The 24,428-nt window shown below is 41.3% G+C and overlaps 1 protein-coding gene across 3 annotated transcripts in view; it reads left to right on the forward strand.

The window, feature by feature from the left end:
* The window catches only part of TSPAN9 (tetraspanin 9), a 271,410-nt gene that overhangs the window by 106,429 nt on the left and 140,553 nt on the right, over positions 1-24,428 (forward strand). For 2 of the 3 annotated variants that reach the window (XM_075900398.1, XM_006123032.4), the window contains exon 2: positions 21,745-21,824. In XM_075900398.1, the coding sequence (XP_075756513.1) occupies positions 21,762-21,824 (63 nt within the window). In that variant the 5' untranslated portion in view covers positions 21,745-21,761. Of the gene's footprint in view, positions 1-20,854; positions 21,825-24,428 lie in introns of those variants that run through there. The other variant, XM_006123031.4, reaches the window with a different exon arrangement.

Genomic DNA, 24,428 nt, shown 5'->3' on the forward strand with positions numbered 1-24,428 from the left:
TTCCATACCAGTGGTATAGAAATAATAAATTGCAGATGATCTGAGAAGGTTCTTGTCATTCTGGGCTGGTTTCTTTGAAGGAACAGTAAGAAGGCACGTACTGGAGGAGTGGACAGGGCATGAGGGAGAATAAAGGCGTGAGAAAATAGCGGGTCTGAGAGAGAGGATAAAATCCTGCTTGATAGTGCATATACCTTTCTTGATAAGTTATTGGTTACCTGTGTGACTTTTAAAACTTTGAAAGGTTTTTTTTTTTTTTTTTAAGTGAAGGTAAGTTGGGCATAGATGTCAGGGGTGCTATTGGTGATAGAGGCTATCCACAATTGTTTTTTCATAGCACCACAATGTGGCTCTTTTAGGACATCATTTTACTAAATCCCTAGCATCTTTGCTGTCGTGGGATTATGACTTTTTTTTCATTTTGCTTCCAGGGCCTTTAATTTAGTTTGCCTTTTAAAAATCCATCCTGACAAAAGGCATGTAACTATGTAAGCATTTAACAACACACATTTGGTAGATTTCTCTCTGTCTAAGATGAATGTGTAGCACATAGGACGAAACAAAATGCCAGCATCCCAATTAATTTGCAAATGGAAAATATCTTCCTTTGATGAATGTACAAAGTGCTGCTGTTAAAGGCCAATCGATATTTCATACCATAACTGCTGCATACTTGTTACATGCCTAAATGGATCAGAGAAGATTGAATGACACATCTTATTCCAAAATATCTATTTTTTTCTTTTAAGCACTGCTATGAAGAATTTTAGGGAGGTTCTCAATCGCTGGGCACTGACCAAAAGTAATTTGGTCCTCTTGTCCCTGAGACTCTGAGGGTGCGACTGACTTTTTCAAAATTGAAGTGAATGTGGGCTTGGCTCTTGGAAGGCAGTCAAATGCCTGCTTCCATTCTTTTACACCCCATGTTAGGCTCTGAATGCCTGGTATTGCAGCTAGCGCCTAGCATTCTCGCCAAGTGTAAATGAGCCCTCCTCAATGCAGATAAGGTCATAAAACTGTAGATTAGCTATTGCGGTCATACTTCTGCATTTAAAATGCCTCATTAATTAAGACACAATAAAAGTTAGATGACTTATATCATAGGACAGGTTGTTCAATTACTACATAATTTCTATAGGTTGATAGACTGTATCTTATAGAATTGTGACCTAAGTGTGTTTCCCTTCCCTTTCCTTCTTTGTCATTTTTAAACTCTCACACCCAAGTGATAAGAGTTGACACAGTGATCATGAAGCTTCTGACTGGCAGCACTGTTATATAAACCTGCTGGATTACAGTAAGAGGTTTACCTTGCTTTCATTTTCTTCACTGTTTCTTGTACCTCAAACAGAATAGATGCAAACCATTTATTCTGCATTCTCATGAGATGAGTAAAATGGATACAGTCTCTACCTTCTCTGGGATTCAGATTTTTCTTTTCTTTGCCAAAAAGAAAAAAAATGTAATTGCACGGCTGACACTTTACTGATACATCCACTGTTTAATGTCTAAGCTGACAATATCCCATGGTAATGCCGCAGAGCAAGCAGGAAGATGCAAATGTCCAAATGAGACCCAGTTAATAAATCTAAATAAATAAATAAAATTAAAATAAATTCTGATGAGCTGAAGACAGGAAGGAAATCTGAGAGCATTGCTTGGAGAAATGTTGAAAAACTAGGGTAAAGCCATGGAATAGGGTTTAGTCAGCCTTGCAGGATGAGTGTTGGTCCTGATGCAATAGCTTGTTTGAAGTTATTCTACCTGAAGGTGGTTCAAACATCTTAATGAAGTCTTCCTTTATGGTTCCCATCTTTTATTGTCCCCAGAATTTACTCTGGCCTATACTTTGAGTTATTCCAACATGTTCTTTGTGGATGCAGGAATGTCTCCCTTGAAAGGAAAAGGGGAGAAAACCAGTATAGCAACATAATCCATTATCACAGTTGGTAGCCTCAGGTGGAAGGCCAAGGATGAACTGGGCTATGGAGACTGAGCTACCTTCATATCTTTAGGGCTACGTTTACACAGCAGTGTTAATTTGAAATAAAATAGTCCACATCTACACTACAGCCAGTTATTTTGACACTATGTCGAGCTGGAGGACTTCTTACTCCGACTCCTGTAACCCTCATTGTACGAGGAGTAAGGGAAGTCGAAGGAAGAGTGCTCTACCTCGGACTTTCCGGTGTGTAGATGGTGCCAAAATCTGAATTAAGATATTTTGACTTAAGCTACGCAATTGACCTAGCTCGAGTTGCGTAGCTTATTTCGGCTTCAGCCCTACTGGGTAGTCGTACCCTAAAGAATTATGCTCCACAGCCTTACACTGCTGCTGCATGGAGCGATCCTGTTTTGCTTCTGTCTTCATGCTTGTCTTACACCTTTCACAAATGCTGAATTCACTGGCTATGTTTGGGGTTCTGCTGTGCCCTTTGGATAACAATGGCATGTTCCTCAAACTGGGCATATAAGCTGAGGTGAGTTTTCTGTACTTCTGAACCACATGTTATAAACAGTCTCCTGATTTCCATTAGTTATGCTCCTCTTCTGGGATGCCATTCTCCATGCTATCCCTTGACTTAGGCTTAGGGTTACCAGAGGGTTTAAAAAAAATACTGGACACACACTCAGATTGGGAAGAGAGGGGCTGGCCGGGAGGAGCTCAGGGACAGGGGGAACTGGTTGGCAGGAAGCAGGGCTGGCCAGGAAGGGGTCGGGGGAGCAGGGCTGGCCAGAGATCTGGGGGAAAAGGGAGGGGAACTGGCCGGGGGAAGCAGGGCTGGCTGGAAGGGGGTTGTGGGAAGCGGGGCTAGCCGAGGAGGAAACGGCCGCCGGGGAGCGGGGCTTGCCGGTGGTAGGGGAAACAGCGGGGAGCGGGGCTGGCCTGGGCGCACGCAGATCCCAGGGTGCTGCCCATCCCGCGCCCGGTCCCAGTGGGGCTCCTGGGCGAGTCTGGCCCCGGGGATTCCATCCCCTTCCTCTACTGTGTAGTTGCGTACTGCCTGGCTGGTAGACATGCTCATGCAACTACGTACTGATACTCATGATGATGATGACAACTTAGTTAGAAAATACCAGAAATTTATGTGTCCGGTATTTTCTCAATTTGTTTCCCAGACAGAAAAACTCAAATACTGGACTGTCTGGTTCAAAACCGGACACCTGGGAACCCTACTTAATCTAGATGCTCCGGGCAGTGATGGGTTAATGAGGAAGGGAGCCTCCATTAACACTGAAAGTGTGCTCTGCACTGCAGGCCTCTCTGCTGTCTCTGTGCCAGCCCTGACGTATTGGTATTAAATGCCTCTGTTCATGGGATCACACCTGCTTACACTTAAGCGCCAAAAAATGAATATTTGAGCAGTGAAGGAATGGAGGTTATGAAATGAATGTGCCAGGAATTGTATCTTTATCGCAGTGCAGTGAAGCAGTTTTGAGAGGTGTGTTGCCTTGTTAAATTGGTTACTCATTTATGAAGTTATTTGTCATCCTTTTGGATCTTTCCTCTTATGGAGTCCTGCTGGGTAGATTTGTTTTACAAAATTATCATTTCTATTGTAACAGAACATACAGGTCAGCCAGGTAGCAACCCCACCGTGCTAGACACTGAACTGACATTGAATATGATGGCTCCTGCTCCAAAGTGCTTACACTCCTTTCCCCACCCCCCCCAAAGAACTTGGAAGCTGCTTGAAGAACATAGGTAGGAGAGTTCTCTTGTAAATATGATAACTAGCATCTTGAAAAGCAGGTGAATAAAAAGACACCAAAATATATAATTTATTAACATCTCAGGAATTTTAGGCCAATCTCTTGATTTTTAGGGGACTGACTTGTGGTATTGGAACACTTGAGGTTCACAGTGCTGTGGTGCACCCACTGTTCTGTATGGATTCCATCTGTGCTATGCACAACTTCCACTCTAATCTCTCTGTGTGTGTGTGCCGTTATACATCTTTTCTCTGCATAGAGCTATTGATGTTGTGGAAATGAGACAATAACTGGTGCTATCTATATATTTGCATTACTCTGCAAGCCAAAGTTTGGTTTAGCTGATGTCAGCTAGTTTACAGTGAGGCTCTGTCTTGACAACAGGGCGACTTGCCTTTTTATTATGAATATCTCTACAAGTTCACAATTACAAGTATTGTTGTGAGTAAAAAATGATGCACATAGGGTAGAGAAATTAAATTACCAGGATAGTTCTTTGTAGTCTCTAAATTTAAATAGCTTGTGTTTTTTAAGAGAGATAATTTTAAACCTAATATTTATAGAAAGACACGATATGAACTGTGAAAAGGCATTTATCGAATTACCTTCAGTTTTAATACTCTAAGGTATATCTAGAAGTATAGCTGATTACATATATTGAAGTATGGTTTTAAAATCTGTCCTTTTAAAAAGGTTCTAATCGTCACTATATCAAAAGAGATTACTTTACTAATTTCAGAAAAAACATACAGCAGAGATAGAAGGGGGTCTAAAATGGGTGAGTGAAATGATTAGAGGCCTGGGAGACTTCCATATTAGGAAAGACTGAAAAGATTAGAACTGTTTAGATTAACGGAGAGATTAATAAAAGGGGATGTAATTGAGGCTTAGAAAATAACAAATAATACACATTGAAAGCAGATTAAAGGAAGCACTTTTTTACATAATGAATAGAGAACCTATGGAACTCACTGCCAGTAGATCAGCGTTTCTTAAAGTGTGTTTTGTGGCACACCAGTGTGCCGCGAGGCAGTCAGAGGTGTGCCTTGGAGAGAACAGAAAAAATTCTGCTCCCCTGCAGAGCCCGTAGGCAGCTCCCGCTGTGGTTGCCCCACCTCCCTCCCAGCCTGCAGGACGGTCCCTGTCCCACGGGCCTTCGGTGCTGTGCAGCCTTCTCCTCCTCCATGTGTGCAGGCAGCAACTTTTACAGAGGCTGCTGCTGCTGCTGCTGGGAGGGGAGGGGTGGTCGGAGCTGAGGAGCTGCTCCCGGACCTCTGCATTTTAAAACTGCTGCCTGCAGGGAACTCAGCTCAGGCTCTGCCGCCCCCTCCCCCACCTGGGGCTCACTTGGGCTCTGCTGCCCCCCCATGCGCTGCTCTCTCTCCCCTGCACCCCGATCCAGCCTCCTGGGGAAGTGGCAGAGTTTAATCTGTTGGGGACGGTCGGGGTTTCTACTCCCTGCCCCTCCTCCCGCCCTGCCAGCAGGAAGCCTGGCCTTGTGCTGCAGGTGTGCTGGGTTCCCCATTGCCTGGGCGGCAGGGCAGGGGGGAACTGAGCTTTCCTCCCCCCCCCTGAGAAACAAGAGCATGCTCCTTGGAGGCTTTCCCTGCTGCAGCAGGGTGCCAAGCCAGGTAAGTGTCCCCCCTCATGCCCAGGCCCCACACCCAAACCCCCCTAACTCTCCTTCCCCAGCCAAGACCCCGCATTCTCAGCTTGCTCTGACACCCTGCCCTAAGTCCCCTCCTGCACCCTCCCTCCTGGCCAATCACCCTGCCCCAATACCTGCTCCTGGCCAGACATCCTGCCCCAAGTCTCCTCCTGCACCCTCCATCCTGGCCAGACAACCTGCCCTGAGACCCTCTTCTACTCTCCCTCCTTGCCAGACACATAACCTCATTTAGCATTTGTTTATTATTATCCTTACTTTTTTGTGGTCTACGTTTTCAGTTCCATGTACCAGACTGTTATTAGGACAGTCTTCCTTGTGTGCGTGTGCATGTGCGTGCGCGCGTGCATTTTGATTCCCAGGTCAGGTGGTGTGTTTTTTCTACTCGACAAAAAAAAAATCCTTGGTGTTCCTCATAAAAAAAATTGTTTGGTGTTCCTCAGTCTTAAAAAGTTTAAGAAACACTGCAATAGATAGTGAGTCCAAGATCTTGGTAGAATTTAAAAAGGATTAGCTATATATGTGGACAAGAGTGCATATTCCCAGTTACGCAAGATGAGAGCAAAACAATTAGAAGGGATAGATACACATTTTCTTCAGGGCATAGATTAACTATTCTTCTGAAGCATCTGGTACTTTCCACTGTCAGACAGGATACCAGACTAGATGGACTGATCTGTGATGGTAATTCCTATCTTCCTGTAGATATTACTTGCCTAAAAGATTCTGCTGAGATAGTTATCTGGTTACTTTAGGAATGCCATTCTAAAATTGCAGTGCAATTGTTTTTCCATGCTTCCCACACCTGTTTGTGTCCACCTGTTGTCTCTTGTTGATAGTAAGTTCTTGGGGGAAGGGGCATCTCTTTGTTCTGAGCTGTACAGTGCCTAGCACAATGCTTCTCCACCCTCAGCCCCTCAAAACAAATAACGAATGAAAATAAAAGACTTGCCAGATTACATTTCCTGGAAGGAAATGTAATGGTGAATTACATTCTAAAATCTGTTTCTGAAGGGTCATTTTTAGGTTTAATTCAGTTCACAATGAGGTTTAATTTTTTAAAAACAAATTTATACCATTAGAAATCTATGAATTGAAAATATTTAAATTTTGTTTTAACAAATAAACATTTCCTTGTAGTTTGCGACCCAAATATTGTAGCTTTCTCCTAGTGTGAGTGACCGTATCTGTGTAATTGACTAGACAAGACTATTATCCAGGGTTTCCCAAACGTTTTCAGCCATGGAGACCCTATGGGGTCCTGCAAATTTGGCAGAGTCCTTAAAATATTATGAATTTTAATTCAATAGGTACCCAAATAAATAGACAAAGTTTTGGAATTCTGTGTTTATTTCTTTTATATTTCTTATACATTCTTTTTTTAAAGAAAACTATTAGAAAATTAGTAACAAAATAACAGGATCATACAACTGTCATTAATATTTTCTTGCAGAGTCCCTGGGTCCATCTCCTGGAGTCCCATGGCTCCACGGAGCACACTTTGGAAAACCCTGCCAAAACTATACCTTAGAAGTCTATTTTTACATCCAAGTTGAAAAAAGTGAAAATGTAAATAAACAACAATGTAAAAATAAACTGGATTTTTGAAATATGGAGTTTATTAATAATCCTAAAACATTGGTTATGGCTGAGTTAAGAAAATTTGCTTATGAAATACGTGATTTTTTTGCACAGAGGGTAATGGTCAGTGAAGATGACTCTAAAACATAATATTTTGGCTCAACATGAAGGCACAGAGTAGTTAGTGGAAGTTTTCTCTCCTACCCAAAAGTTTAGATTGAAGAGTCATAAAATGCTGGCCAGATTAGTTCAAAATAATGTTTGATGTTATGCCAGAAAGAGCAAGAGATTTTCAAGCATGCATATCTATGTCCTCTGTGGGGCATTTAGAAATATTGGATTTGCTTGGTCAGTAAATTTCCACTGATGCATAGTAATAAACCACAGTATTAATCACATTTCACTTGATTTGTGCCTAGAGTTATCTTTCACTAGCTGCAGCAGCCTGAACATACTGATAAGTGTTTATTTCCTAATATTTTATCTGAATATCATGGAGTGTAGTTCTGGTCCTGTTAGAATGTATCGAGCCATTTATTAGGTAGTGAATTATTATGCCTGATTCTGAATTGAGAAAACTGGCATGCACATCTGACATTTATTCTATTTTTAGATTCAGACCCCATGCCTGATCTTTGACATTCATACCCCATATCTGCTCTGCATTAGCATGTCATTTCATCATCAGCATTTGATCTTAGCAAAATAGCATGTCATGACATTGATTGCAGTTATTTCATTGTCTGACTTTAAGGCATGGTGACACTTCAGATTCCATATACAGCATAAGAGATGGATTGTGAAATGCGAAATCCAGACCTCTGGTATATGCTGGTGGCAGCCAGTCTCCTTGAACAGAACACTATTGACCAAATGCCATTGGATGCTTGGCACAGTGGACTGTCCCACAATGGAATATTTTCTTGTTCATGTGTGGATGTTGGAAGCCAGAAGTCTTTATCTCTACCCAGTGGGGATGCCATTTTAATAGACAAAATTGTACATTTGTCAATAAGAACCACATAATATGTAGTCCTGGGGGAATTTTGCAGTTGTTTCACTAGGAACTATAGTAAAATTGCAGAATTGCCCCAGGACTGAATGTAGTTTGTTACACAAACAGAGGCTCCAGTGCCAGGAGTGGGAGAGGGGGATTATGTCTGTGAGTCTGAGACACAGTAGTGTTTATTTCTGGATATGTGTCTTATGGAAACATAATTTTCTAAAATATAATTCTCAAGTGAAGGCAGCCCTGACTGAAAGTAGTGGAGGCTAATAGGTATGGCACAGATCCTGGTAGCAAAACCTTCAGCCTTAGAAGACCCACCTCTGGGGTGAGGGAGGAAGTCCATCTCTATGGCTCATTAAATATGTACAGCTTTTACTAAGACTTGGCTTTTGGGATGTGGACACTTGTCCATTAGGAACAGTCCTGAAACCCAGGCATGATCCTGAAACCCATTGACTATGATTCACCAAGTTATACACCACACTACCAGATGCTGATGATTTGGGCCAGATATTATCCAGTGAACTAGCAGTGAAGTCTCTCTTGTTGTACCCAAGCTATGTGGTCCCCAAGTTGAGAATTTTATTGTGGAACACTCCACAGGGAATTCTTTTGTTCAGCGGTTCGGGAGAGGTTTTATTATGCCATGTATATTTTTTATAACCCAGTCTTATTGTTTGCCAGAAAAATCTGTAGTTCTATTTAACATATAGTTAGCTGTGTAATTTACTCTGGGTTAGCTCTTGGGAGTAAGGACCTTATCTTTTAAAGCATCTCACACGGATGCTAGCACTTGGTGGGTTCTCAGTAAACCCTCAGATACCTCTGTTAAGTAAGAGGACTCTGTACTAAGGCTGTGAGGAAAGAATGAATCCTGGTACACTAGGCACAATTGTGTGAGATTAGTTACAAAAGGAAAGTAGACAATTCCAAATTATGTCCCAAAGGGTCACTCCTAAAGAAAGAACAAAGCCGCTCCCTCAGGGTTCCTTTGGTTTAGTACTGCAATTGCCTTTTGCTCCATTATTTTTGTCTGGTAGGGGTATAGTATCATAATTCTCACAGGTCTGATCTTGCTCTGTGTCTTGTATTCTGGGCATCTCCCATTGGTCATATCGGGGACTTCTTTGTGTTGTTTCCCTGTTATGCGGCTGGTCCACATCTCCTGCTGGGCTTCAGTGAGTGACAGCCTCTGTAGGCCTCAAAGTGAATCTTTTCCCACCCTTAGTTCCCTGTTGGCCTCAGCTCCTGCTGTTCCACATTCTTTGCCTGCTGCTCCTCCAGCATTTGTTCTGCTGGCTATACAACCTGCTGCTCAGTGACTCCCTTGGGTTTTTACTCTTAGCTGACTGCTTGCCGAATTGCTATCCCATTCTCATCCTCTAGCCCTAAAAGGGCTGATTCTCCTGGCCCTAACTCTCTTGGGTTTTGTCTCTGGCAGCCTGGCAGACCTTGTTTACTTGGCTTTATTCCTTCAGCTTCTGCACTGCAGTCTCCAGCCTGTCATGTTCTCGTGCACGTATACACACAGCCCTTTTCTCTGTCTCGGTTCCCAATTCTTTCTGCTCTCTGGAAATCATGTTTTTCCTGGACAGTTCCCTCTTCTGGGTGGGCGGCGATCTGCATCCCTGCTCCTCCCACAATGACTTTTGGGCCCAGTTTCTTCTCTCCTAGTCCTTCAGAAATGGGAGGGATGTTTATCCTGTAATGAGTGAGCAAGGCTATTGTTGGCTTAGGGGAATCCTGGTGTTCTGTGCACAAATCCACAAGACTAGGTATTAGTAATGGGAGGTACTTATATGTGGTGAGAGAGGAGACAGTTGGCCCTACTGAGTAGCTTGCTTGCCTGGGACTCAGGAGACTAGGGTTCTGTTCCTGGTTCTGCCTCAAGCCTGCTGGTTGACCCAGAGTCACTTTGCCTGTCTCTCGCTCAGTTTCCCCACATAAAGTAGGCATAATAATACTGATCTCCTTTGAAAGTTCTTTGAGATTTACAGATAAAAAGCACTAGATATGAGAGAAGTAATACAGGGTGAGCACCCTTGGCACCTGAGTGGTCCTGAACAAGGGAATGTACTGGACCCAGGAAGGTTGTGGAGAGCCTGGAGGCTGCCCTGAAGTGCCCGGAGGCCTGACCTCCTCTGCCTCACCTGCCTGCTTCTGCCGCTCCCAGCCTGCTAGTGAGACTCTGCTCCTGGGGTTCCCTGATCCCGCATGGGGTGGCAGCTGCACCCGGGGTTCCTTGGCCCCAAACCAGCAGCCGTTCCCGGGGTTCTGTACCCCGGTTGTCTGGCCCCACATGAGGCGGCAGATGCTCCTGGGGTTCTTCCCCATGGCCAGCTGGTCCCATGCAAGGCAGCAGTCACTCTTGAGGCTCCCTGCCCGTGTCCTCTTTGGGGTGGCAGTCTGTGGCAGTCTGTCCTGGTGTTATCTACCCCCAGGCCATTGGTCCTGCAGACTGCCGCTGACCAGACCAGTTCTGCTTCCAGCCACACTCAACCTGTGTGGCCAAGGCTCTCTGGTCTAGCTACATTTGTGGTCCTACTGGACCACAGAGTCCTGGACCAGAGAGGTTCAACCTGTATTACTATTTTGTTATGCTTGCTCACCCTCACCCTAATATGAATACCATCTAAACATGACCTCCCAATTTTCCCTCATTCATTTACAGCCATCTAGTTGTGGCTCTTAGTGTTCTATGCTGTTGTTTAGCTCTAATTTACCCCTTAAATGTCCTCTAACAGCCCAGTAAGCAGTGGAAGTGTTGGAATGCTGCTAGATAATATAGACCATCTGTGGTACGGAAAATTCTTTGGTTTGGGACTGGTCAGGTCCCAAGGGTGCTGATTTAGTGAGGTTCAACCTGTACTTTATACTTGATATCATTCTTAAATGTGTTTTACACTTCAGATTACCTGGGAAATTGAGATTGGTCAGAGAGTAGGAAAACCCGGAAGCTAAATTAACAGGAAAGGTGGTTCTCGACATCTTTACATATGCCTGATTTACACTGCTTCGTTAGAGCAACACAAACTGCCTTGCATCAACTTAGCTGTGGAGTTGTCTTCACTTAAATTTGGTGCCTGCTGATGTAAGTGCCTCTCTACACCGATTCAGTAAAGCTACCTCCCTGAGCACTAAAGAGTCACCACTGATGTGATTGGGCTGATGTAGTTTTTAGTATAGATACTGTGTTGCTTACATGGACTATAGGGGCTTTCCTGTAAAAGCCCCATAGTGACAATACAGTCAATACAAGTGCTTCTGGTAAGGACACAAGTGCACACAAGTGATTTAATACCTGCGGTGGCTTTACATAAACATAAGTTAGGTACGCACGGCCCTATTCTGCTATTTCAAATCCTTGTTCTGTCTCATGGGCATAGTATTCATGGGTCTTGAGTTGTTTTAGCTATCCTGAGCTACTGATGGGAAGAGGGTGGTCATCAAGTTTCCTGGCAACAGTCTAGTTTAATTTAGGGCCTTTTGTAACTTGGAGAAGGTCTGAATATTCTTGGTCACTGGGTTGTATAGAAAAAGAATGAATATGAAAAGTGTATTGATAGCTGCCCCCCTCAAAATACTTGGAGTCCTGCCATTCTTGGCATTCCAAATCCACGAGACATGTTCGAAAAATTCACAAGTTTTTTTTTTATTAAAAAATAACTTTTAGATAGAGAGGATGGCCTAGTGGTTAGGTGCTAGCCTAGGCCGTCAGAGACCTGGACCCAATTCCCTGTTCTGCCACAGTCTTCCTGTGTGATGCTGGACAAGTCAGCATGTCTAAACAGCAGGACTAAGCTCAAAATAAGCTACACAACTTGAGCTACGTCAATTGTGTAGCTTAAGTCGAAAAAGCTTATTTCAACTTTGGGCACATCTACACAGCACTTATTTCGAAATAGAGCAGTCTTCCCCATACTTCCCTTACTCCTCAAGCAGTGTTTACAGAAGTTGGGGTAAGAAGCCCGTTATTTTGAATTATTTCACAATAGACTCGCATTACATTATTTTGGAATAATTGATGTTATTCCAAAATAATGCTGCTGTGTAGACATGCCCTCTGTGTCTCAGTTCCCTATCTGTAAAATGGAGGTAATAGAAAGGCCTTGCCTCACAGGGGTGTTACAAGATGAACACATTAAAGATTGTGGGATACTCAGATGCTGCAGTGATTAGATTCTTTTTTTTTCTTTTTGGTTTTTGAGGGTTTTTCTGCAATCATGAGGGCTGAAAACTTCTTTCCTTCAGTTCTGATTCTCATGTAATCTCATAGAATCATAGAATAATAGGACTGGAAGGGACCTCGAGAGGTCATCGAGTCCAGCCCCCCGTCCTCAAGGCAGGACCAAGCTCCGTCTACACCATCTCTGACAGATGTCTATCTAACCTGTTCTTAAATATCTCCAGAGAGGGAGATTCCACCACCTTCCTTGGCAATTTATTCCAATATTTGACCACCCTGACAGTTAGGAATTTTTTCCTAATGTCCAATCTAAACCTCTCCTGCTGCACTTTAAGCCCATTACTCCTTGTCCTGTCCTCAGAAACCAAGAGGAACAAATTTTCTCCTTCCTCCTTGTGACACCCTTTTAGATATTTGAAAACCGCTATCATGTCCCCCCTTAATCTTCTTTTTTCCAAACTAAACAAGCCCAGTTCATGAAGCCTGGCTTCATAGGTCATGTTCTCTAAACCTTTAATCATTCTTGTCGCTCTTCTCTGTACCCTTTCCAATTTCTCCACATCTTTCTTGAAATGTGGCGCCCAGAACTGGACACAGTACTCCAGCTGAGGCCTAACTAGTGCAGAGTAGAGCGGCAGAATGACTTCACGAGTTTTGCTTACAACACACCTGTTGATACAACCTAGAATCATATTTGCTTTTTTTGCAACAGCATCACACTGTTGACTCATATTCAACTTGTGGTCCACTATGACCCCTAGATCCCTTTCTGCCATGCTCCTTCCTAGACAGTCACTTCCCATCTTGTATGTATGGAACTGATTGTTCCTTCCTAAGTGGAGCACTTTGCATTTCTCTTTATTAAACCTCATCCTGTTTACCTCTGACCATTTCTCTAACTTGCTAAGGTCATTTTGAATTATGTCCCTATCCTCCAAAGAAGTCGCAACCCCACCCAGTTTGGTATCATCTGCAAACTTAATAAGCGTACTCTCTATCCCAATATCTACATCATTGATGAAGATATTGAACAGTACGGGTCCCAAAACAGACCCTTGAGGAACTCCACTTGTTATCCCTTTCCAGCAGGATTTAGAACCGTTAACAACAACTCTCTGACTACGGTTATCCAGCCAATTATGCACCCACCTTATCGTGGCCCTATCTAAGTTATATTTGCCTAGTTTATCAATAAGAATATCATGCGAGACCGTATCAAATGCCTTACTAAAGTCTAGGTATATGACATCCACCGCTTCTCCCTTATCCACAAGGCTTGTTATCCTATCAAAGAAAGCTATCATGACTCTGGGAACCAGGCTGTTGGAAAAAAAAACCAAATAACTTGAAACTTGCAATAAAATCACAGACACTGGCAATTACTGGGTGTGCATCAGCCTGGAATTGTGGACTACTGCATTAGAAAGAACTTTGTAGTAGATGACCAAACAAAATTCCATCGCTCTTTAATTTACCAATCTTGTGCCCCTGTTCCCCCAGATTTCCTTCAGTTATGCAGCACTCTGCTATGTGTCGGATAAGAGGCTAGTGTCCTAAATATACATCTTTTTGATAGGCTGACCCTTAGTTTGGAGACCTGTGGGCTGGAGTCTTAAATCTGTTTGTTCCTTTGCTGTCTGTGTGCCAGATGCTTAAATATGAGACTTAATGGATGTTTTGGTAGGAAATCTCGTGATTCAGTAAAATTTGTATCAGATTAATGAAACCCATAAGAGGATTCTGAATGTCTTCCGTGCCGTAATTATTCAAAAGAAGGGCATCTGAGACCATGTGGGAGAGGACAGTGCATTTTACTGTAAGGTCACACTAACATGCAGAGGCAGCCGTAGGTGTTTCTAAACCGCCGAGGCAGCCTTAGGTGCTTCTAAACGGCCTTACGGCAATATTTACCAATCAAGTCTCCTTTAGATGCAGAATGGCCAGCACTCACACAGTATGTTTGTAAAAAGCCACCTGGCATAACAAGGGATGATTTTGTTGGGATAAGCGAAGAGTTTGGCATAATTTATTAATTGAGCCCTGCAAATACCAAGGAATAAGCCAGATGTGATCTCTCCAGCTGCGTGACTTTCAGTGGAAGTGGGGAAAAGGCTGAAATGAACTGGAGCTTGTAATGTAATTGAGTGCTGTTAGGGCCTGATTCTGTCAGGTGCTTTTGACCTTCTACTTCCTTTGTGCCGAGGGGGAGGTGAGGCCATACAGAACCTTAAAGCGTTGGTGCCTTAGGTCAAAATTTTGAAACTCCAGAGCTTAAAGTTAGTCATTTACTTAAGTAGCCTAGTTTTCAGAGCTGTTGAGCTCTAGCAGTTTGGTTTGGTTTCACTCTGAAATTTTGAGTGCTTGGCTTCCCTGAAAATGAGGTCCGCTATTTAGGTGCTTAAGTATAGAATTGGATGGCTAATGTTTGGGCTGCTAGTGCGAGATTATTGGCTTTAGTGATCAACAGAATAATAAAATGCTTTTGGGTTTGCTGCAAAGCATAAATACGTAATGACCTCACCATGCTTGCTGCTTTTTTATACCTGCCATAAATTTTCCCCAGCCACCAGAGCTTTCTGATGAGATGTCAAAGGTATTCTGCAAAGATATGAACAAAAATAGAGAGGTGCTAGAAATACAGGTGGGGGGACGAGGGGCTGCCACATCCCCTGGCTTGAATTAGTTTCCTTTATATAGAGGATTTACAGTTTGGTTCAGTGGCTCTCAGAACCCGCACTACAAAAATTGTTCCAGTGCCCCTAGCAAAAATGAGCTAAATATATTTCTGTTTATTGTCCTAAAAGAACAATTAACTTACATCTGGTTTCCTCTTGTTTGTTTCCAAATTGTGTTGGCTAGTTCTGTTCTTCTGACCATCCCAACCTGTATCCTTCAGCCCTGGGGGAAGATGAGATCTAGCCTAAAGGAGGATCAGAAAAAGTGTTTAAAATAGATCTCTATATAGCATGGCTTATAAACTTTTTTTTCATTTTATATGGTAAACAATATTTTTAAAACCTCCACTTATCTCATTCTCTGTCTAGGCCAGCATCATGGTCCAGCAAGGCTGAGTGCTGCTAGGTTAGCTGTGACAGCACAAAACTGCACATTGTGGCACATGCAGCAAAGCGAAACTCACTAGTCCTCATTTCAAGGTGGACTCCAGAATTTATATTAATCAAACAAAAAACACCTCACATGTTGTTTATAACTTATATGGTGCCGAATATTTCATCTGCCGCTTAGCGTTGATCATAGTACCTAGCACTTACCAAAAACTTCTCATGAGTAGATCTCAAAGTTTTACAGATGAGGTCAGTATCATTATTCCCCATTTTACAGATGGGTAAACTGAGACACGGAACACTGAAAATAATTGCCCCAAGTCAAGCAGTGGGCTTTTGTCAGAGCTGGAAGTAGATCCCAGATCTCCTGCAGCCTAAGACCAGTGCCATATCTATCCTCCATTACACAGAAGTACATTTGCTAAGGTGTTGAGTCTGTGATCAGATCTGCCAGGATGACCCTTTGCTTTGATTCCAATCATTACTGACTTCAGTGGGGTTCTGTGCAGATACAGGGCTTTGCAAAGAGAGATGCAGTGGCAGTATTGGGGAATTAATACATGAATGTCTGACACTTACAGGTAGGGTAAATGATACAAGAATGGAAACAATTCCATATAAGGAAAGTATTGGAAATTGCTACGGCAGGGGTTGGCAACCTTTTCAAACCAAAGAGCCAAGCTTGGTCAAAAATCTGACCAAGTGGTCAACAAAGAGCTGTATAAGAATGCCCATTTGTGTGATTGAAAACATACAACTTAATATTATTGATATTCGCATAATGATTAATAATAGAATGAATGAAATATATTGTACACTCAGACTGTATTTAATGGGACTCCTGCTGCTGCATCTTTTTTTTCATCATGGCGGGTCATATCCAGCTTCATGCACACATTCAAACTTCCTGGGTAATGACGTATTTTTAAAATTTTGAATTCGTTTTCCGTTTAATTTAAAAAGTTGCGTGTATTTTGGGAATGACAAAAGACTCCTATTTGGTTCCACACTAAGCCATAGCTTGCAGACCCCTGCAACAGGAATTGCCTCCCTCCAGCCTTCTTAAAACAAATACTGATTTATATTTTTCATCGTTTTCTGTAGTATAGGAGCAAGGCATAAGGCCACTTAGGGTTGGCAGCAGGGGACAGGTGTGCATAACATTATTACTTGACTGAGACATTAGTAAGAAGTACATTGCAGGAGATAAAATATTTCAGAGACAGCCAGGCAAGCAATAATTGTTCATTCTGTTGTCAGTTCAATGGAATAGAACGTTTAAGCAGAACTTGCGATGCAAATCAACCATGGCTATCTTCTAACAAATTATGAGTTTCAGTGAATTGCAATGGAAATGTTAATGCAAATCCCTTTTAATAAGCAAACAAGTCTTTCATAACATTTTTTTTCAACTTAGCTATGGCCCCATATTAAAATTTGTAAAAACAAGCTTTTCAAAAACTTCAGGCCAATAAAATGCTTCCACACTTAAGTCATTAAAATAATCCAATGAACTCAGTTATTGTTAAAGAAATAAACATCCCTTTCAGTGTTTGAATCCCATGGTGGGTAAATAAACAACACCACATACCTATGATGAAACTGAGGTAAAGAGCTTAAGATTACTAAAGGTGTGAGTTTTCACATATACATATAATTTACAATTTAACAGTGTAAACTTTTGTGCTAAAGATGTTAGCACTTGTTCTTCTTTAGAACACCTCAGTATAAACGTAATTGCTGCTTAATACAATTAAGTATTTGTCACTTGGGAGCACAGTGACATTTGCATGTCAGCTTACCAGAAAAAAAGTTCAACTTGAGCATTTAGAAATATACTAACTTTAAGATCTGAGGGAGATGGGGGCAAATTCGGTACAGTAAGCTCTCTCTGAAGCGGAGGAAAAACACTTCAAAGGATCTTAAAGAAGCTGTCTGCAATTCATCATGAAAAAGTACAACATTTAGAAGTTACGGTGGCCAAATTTTTTTTAAAATAGTTGAACTTCTAAAATCATATTTAGGTATGTGCCTGATTTTCAATAGTGCTTATCATCCAGCTGTTTATCTTTGGGCTCCTATTTTTAGAAAATCTTGGCCCCTCAGGATAGGCTATGGGAGAGGCAAATACAGTTTCCATCATCATGACAAAAAATAAAATAAATATTATGATACAGTAATTCATTATTTAACACTATAGATGTGTTTCTGAAAATGTTTGTATTAGTGAAAATGTGCTATGTGGGGTCAATTTTCCCATTTGAAATAATGGAAAAGGTGGGGGTTGCATTTCAGGTAATGGTGGCAAAGTCAATTTTTTGTTGGTGCTGGGTCGTCAATGTCAATATTAGATATCTAGCAACACAAGCCGCCGCGGTTTGTCAAAACACAGAGATAAACACGTGAGTGAGCAGAGGAGCATTGTAACCACATGTATTCATCCGCTCATGCATATTACCACTGTTTTCACAAATTTATACCACCGCGTGAAATAGTCCGCCACTTGATTATTTTCGTGTTATTTCGGTGATGGTTATGTTATTTGAAAAACACTCCCCCCCAAAAAAATCGTGCTATTGAGAAAATGTGTTAAGCGGGCACGTGTTAAACAAGTAATTACTGTATTCTCTTTAATACAATTATGTTAGGATATTTGTTAAATAATTTCTGACTTAGTGCTTAAACACACTGTGATCTTATCTTGCAAACACACACACTCCTGAGTTATTTTCCTCATGTGAGTAATGATGGGACTACTTATGTGAGTAAAGTTATGTGCTTGATTACTGGATTGGAGCCTGTCAGTTGCTGAAACTGCTTAGAGAAGAGAGAGACAAATCAATTTTATGTATAGTACATAATTCATGGCAGGGTAATTAAAATACTATACAGAAAGCAGAACTTGTAGAATAAATGTATCACTGCAGACAAATCATATCGTTATAAAATCATGGAAATGTAGGGCTGGAAGAGATCTTGAGAGGTCATTTTGTCTAGCCCTTTGCTCTGTGGCAGGACCAAGTAAACTTAGCTTAGACCAGTGATAGGCAATAAAACGGCAGCAGTTCACCAAGGTTAGTCTCTGAGGGCCACTGTGACTATATTTACCTGCGCCTGTGCAAGTACGGGAGATTGTATCTCCTGTTGGCTGTAGATTTCCATTCCCCGCCAATGGGAGCTGTGGGAAGCAATGTGGACCAGGACACCACTTCTCTCACTCCCACTGTCCGGGAACAGTGGTCTGCGGCCATTGAGAGCTATAATCACCCGTACCTGCGGTGGTGCAGATAGATAAATATAAAGGTGCTGGCCTACCAGGGACGAATCATGATAAACCAGATCTGGCCCACCCCTAGCAAAGACCATCTTGACAGATGTTTGTCTAATCTGTCCTGAAAATCCTCCAAGTTTGGGAACTGTACAGCTTTCTTTGGAAACCTATTCCAGTGCTTAATTATCTTTGTAGCTAGAAAGTTTTTTTTTTTTCCTACAATGCAACCTAAATCTCCCTTGCTGCAGATTGAGCCAATTACTTCTTGTCCTACATTCAGTGGACATGGAGAACAATTGATTACTGTCCTCTTTATAACAGTCCTTAAGAGTGTTATTAGGTTCCCTATCTGTTGTCTTTTCACAGGGCTAAACATACCCATTTTTTAAACCTTTCCTTGTGGGTCAATTTTGCTAAATCATTTATCACTTGTATGGCTCTCTCTCTCTCTCTCTCTCTTTCTCTCTCTCTCTCTCTCTCCATCTCGCTCCAGTTTGCCCACATCTTTCCAGAAATGGCCATAATACTCTAGCTAAGGCTGCACCAGTGCAGAGTAGAGCGGACAGTTACCTCCCATATCTTACATATGACACTTATGATGTTACTCCCCAGAATGGTATTAGCTTTTTTTTTTTGCAGCTGCATCACATTGTTGCCTCATATTCAATTTATGATCCACTATAACCCCCAGATTCTTTTCAGCAGTACTATTGCCTACCCAGTTATTGCCCATTTGTAGTTGTGCGTTTGATGATGATATGGTCGTAAATTTAGAATAACTGTATAAAGATGACATCATATTACAAGATGCTGATGGGCATATAGGTCTAAGATTGAAGAAAAACGGATTATTATTTTCTCAGTATAGGTGCTCACACGATTAAAGACTGTGTTGTAGTTTGCAAACTTGAGAGGTCAGATGTAAGATTGTGCATAATTTTTGCATTTCCTGGCTTAAGTGCTTCACTATGGAAACTAAAAGGTCTGTTAACATTGGAGTGTTTTTTTTTCGATTTAGTATCTTTTGTGTGGATAGTTCCTTTACATAGTTATTTTTGCTATTCCGATACCAATTTATGAACATTCAGAGCTAATGTGGAACCAGTTTTAAAACACCAAGCAAACCCAGAAAACCCCTCAGGTTTCAGGGTAGTCCTCTTACTGTAGGTTTTCCAGGTAACATGAGAGAACTTAATTCTGTGTGTATGTTATAGGATGTCTTGATATCATTATCTAAATGTGCTGTAAAGTCACGCCATGAGGCGTCCCACTATCCAGGGTGAGAATTGTTGCTGTCTAGAAAGGAAATTCAGGTCAGAGTTTCAAGTTTGCAGGCATCTATAATGAAAGAAGGCTGACAGAATACAATATGCTAGAGCAATAGTTCTCAACCAGGGGTACATGTATCACTGGGGGCATGCCGAGGTCTTTCAGGGGATACATCAACTCATCTAAGTATTTGTCCAGATTTACACGGGCTACATAAAAAGCACTAGCGAAGTCAGTACAAACTAAAATGTCATACAGGCAATAACTTGTTTATATAGTACTTTATATACTGTGCATTGAAATGTAAGCACAATATTTATATTCCAATTGATTTATTTCACAATTATATGGTAAAAATGAGAAAATCAACATTTTTTCAGCAATAGAGTGCTATGGCACTTTTGTACTTTTATGTCTGATTTTGTGAACGAGTAGTTTTTAAGTGAAATGAAAGAGAGGGGCATGCAAGACAAAACAGACTCCAGAAAGGGGTACAGTAGTCTGGTGAGATTGAGAGTCATTGTGCTAGAGTAATCTCTAACATTCCGATTAAATATTGTGGAAAGGGCTGCAGGCTCCGATACTGTAACATTTAGGAGATTTAGGATTGATTGATTACCTTGTAAAGACAGCAGCTCGGTGTTTCATGTTATGGTTAATTATATTATGGTTCATGGCGTCATACTATATGTGTGTATAACTGAGAAATGTGCGTATGAGGCAGACACTAGACACTAGCTGGTTCCATTTTCTTGTCCCATGCCATTCCTTTAAGCTGCAAAAAATGTAAAAGTATATAGTTACTGCTAATTTCACTGGGGGGTTGTTAGCTTCTGTATATCTAATCCTTACTTTTACAGTCTTTTATTTCATTAAAGGAGTATCGTTACCTCATGATTCTTGCCCATAAACAGCTAAATAGTACTTGACATTTAAAGAGATTTTCTGTTGTGCACTTGTATAGTCAAAGAGTAATACTAATCCTATTAAAGATATTATGTCATGGAGGCATGCCTTGGGGGGAAGGCTTGTTCTAATTGGCTAGATGTAAAGTAGAGGGGAGGGGCTATCAAGAGAGTGGATGTATCACTTGATAGTTAGGTCAGGGATTTCTGTGGGAAATGCCCAGTGGTTGCAGTAGCTGATGATTTCACATCAACAGCAGTGCAACACTGAGAGTGAGCTCCAATAGCTGATTACTGAATGAGATACTGCAAACGGGTTAAAAAAAAAGAGCAGCATGTGAGAAGCAGTCAGAGTGAGGCAGAGAAGAGAGCTGAGAGAGCAAGAAAAGTGCTCAGGCTGGAGAAAGTCTTCCAGGTGTACTTGGGGAAATGGATATAAGGACCATCTGCTGTCTATAGATCACAGGACTGTGGACTAAGAGTGTGGAGAAAGAGTTTTAAGTAAAAAGCTAAGTTATTCATAACCAATTTATCAAGACGTCATGAGAATGTTCCTGCATGGGATGCTGGTGCATACATTAAAGCTGCAGATCCCTATTGTATAGCCTACTAAAAAGGAAAAAGAAAAGCAGCAATGCAGGGATTTTTGCATTAAATTCTACAGTGGTTATGTGATTTGTGTATTAAGATAAAGAAAAATCCAGCTTTGTAAAACTGTGGAGTTCACAAGGCACCACATTTAATGCTGAGAGATGCTAGACATTAAATCTGACAACTGTGAAAAGAGAGATCATGGAGAAGTCAAGTAGTGAGGATTCTTCAATTCACCGTAGTCCATCTTTGGATAGCAAGGACTCGGACTTTGCTAAACCTTCTACCTCAGGCAGGCAGTTTGGTCGAGGTTTTACTGCTGGAGCTTTTTACGGCACTGCTGGATCACGCACACAGAGTCACACCAGAGCTGGAACAGGGACCGGCATTGGAACTGGGACTGGCATAAAAAGTGACAAATACAATGCACCCAAAGGCAGCAAATATGTAGTGTTTTACCTGGATCTATCCTTTGTTTTCCTTTTAGAATTTAAGAAGTGCAACATGGCAAGAGGCTGCCTGTGTTGTTTGAAATACATGATGTTCCTTTTCAATTTAATGTTTTGGGTGAGTACTGCCTTTTTTTCTATTGCTTCATTTGTCAGAGTTCTCTGTACTGCTGCATTATGTGCCTAGTGCATCTTTTCAACACTACCGTATGCTTTTTTTTTCTCCCCCTCTCTTGTACCTGCATGGAATATTTACAGTGCTAAATCTGTGCCCTATGGGAAAATGTACATGCTTCCTACAGATTTTATCTTCTTATAACTGTACTTTAATTACAGATGATTAAAACTGGAGTCTTTAATTCATGTGTTTTGACCAGGATAAGTTAAAGAAGGGCAGGACCTTTTTACCATGTAAAATGATCCAAATGAGTTTAGTGCAATTTTTTACATTCTTTTATAATGCCTGGTGCTACTTTATGTTGCAAGTTAATTTAAACCTAAATCACGTTGTTGTTGTTCCCTTCAGTCTTCTCCACTTTCCTAATGTAATTGACAAACTGCTTTTCTAACTGAATGAAGCTTTGTCTCATTTTTCCACCTTTAAAAATATACATATATTCTAGTTCTTAAGATGTCAGCACAAATGTAAAATGACTGGAATGACAAATGACTCCTGATACTGTTTCAGTTGTAGTTGTCTAAATTGGTGTGTTAAGTTGGAGACTAGCTTGTGCTTTTGAGGGATCAAAATTGATTTTCCTCTATCAGCCAGGAAGCATGAGGAATTGTAACAATGCTTCTGCAAGCAGATTCAAAGTGTAACGACTACTTTAAGCAAACTAATGTCATGTACACTTGGAAAACAATTGTGTGAAGTCAGCCAGCTACTAGGCATCCTTGTTTGAACAATATTTTTTGGGGGGAGACGGGTAAAATGCAAGCAAATTGAAATGTCAAGTACATTTCAATACAGCACAGTACAAAATTGTTTTATCAGAATTAAAGGTCACCAGGTTTCTGGTGATTAGGAAAAGCAATTTTAATATTAATGCATTTGATCTTAAAAAATCAAGGTTATAATTCAGAAATAAAAAACCTTATCTCAGAGATAAATGAAAATGTAATTTTGTTGGTTTATTTTTAAAGTAGAAGGGTATTAAAATTCCAGTTTGGATAGGTATTTCTGCTGTGAAGAAGTCAACATTCAAGTTAAGAGCTGCTTTAGCCACCGGCTTTGCTGTTTAGCTGACCCACTTCCTAAAATAACTTGTAACTGCCAAAGGGAATGGGAGACCTCCATAGGGCACTGGCCGACTCGCGCACCAGTGAACTCCAGGAGTAATGCTCTGAAACATTGCCATCATGGAAGGTGTGAGAATCTGACTTAGCCAAGTTTCACAGAAGGTTGGGGCTGAAAGGGGTCACTCAGGAACATCAGTCTTGATTTTTCACGACACGAATCCAACCACAAATTTGCTTCACTTCTGTTTGGAATTCCTGTTAGGATATAAAGTTGTTGCCAAGCTGGGCCATTCATGCCAATGCTGCATTACTCTGGCTCCTTAGAAATATTTTCCTAAGCTAAATATTACCATTGGTTTTAGTAAATGGGACACTAGATGGGGACAGCACTGAATTACTGCAGAGAATTATTTCCAAGGTGTCTGGCTCAGGGTCTAACCCATCATCATATTTGGGATTGGGAAGGAATTTTCCCCTAGGTCAGATTTCCAGAGACCTTGGGGTTTTTTTGGTTTCCTCTGCAGCCTGTGGTACAGGTCATTTGCAGGTTTAAACTACATCAGTTATGAAGTTTCTGTGACTTGAAGTCTTTCAAAGATGATTTAAGCGTTTCAGTACCTCAGCCAGAGGCTATGGCTTTATTACAGGGTTGGGTGACTGAGGCCGTGTGGCCTGAAATGTGCAGGAGGTCAGACCAGATGATCATAATGGTCCCTTTTGACTTTAAGGTCTATGAATTCATTACTCTTGGTCTTATTGCTCTTATTCTATGTGATCAATCCTTAGCTATCCCTCCAAACTCCATGTATAAATGGTATGAATCCCTTTTTTGTCTCCTCCCCAAGTGACATTTTTCTAGGTTGTCCATAGTTAAGTCTTAAATCTCTCTTGTTGTATTCTTTTATTTGAGCTCCTTATTATTCCCCCCTAACTTCCCAGTGACCCTGTTTGTGTGGTCCCTTTGTGAACTCACTCCACCCTATTTCATACCTTCTCAGACCTTCTCTCTCTGTTCCAATGCCTGATTCCTCTTCTCATCCAATGCTGGACTCTTCTCTGTCTCTCTATGCAGTCTTATATTACCAGGGCCAAGATTTACTGTGCACCCTTCCTGTATCTCTGCATCTCTTTCTCTCTCTGTCTCACCTGAACTCTTGCCTGAAAATGTTTCTTTCTTGATTTATATCATGTTTTTATTTTATTTATTTATTAATCGTTGTCTCTCTATTCATCATGGTAAGTCCTGTCAGTTGTTCTCAGATGCTCTTACACAGAATGTAATCATTGGCATAGAATAATGAATCTTTGAGAATTTGGAGAATTGCTGAAAACAAACTAGCAGGTTTTCCAAGTTGTTTGCAATAAGGAGTTGGTTCCATTTGTGTTGAGGTTCGAAAGTTCCTGCTCTTTTACAAAATCATCTATTGTGTTAAACTGAAATGCGATGACTCCTGTGCATCCGCCCATTATGGTCAGTGGG

Source organism: Pelodiscus sinensis, chromosome 1 (genome assembly GCF_049634645.1).
Source record: "Pelodiscus sinensis isolate JC-2024 chromosome 1, ASM4963464v1, whole genome shotgun sequence".
Taxonomy (NCBI): Eukaryota; Metazoa; Chordata; order Testudines; family Trionychidae; genus Pelodiscus; species Pelodiscus sinensis.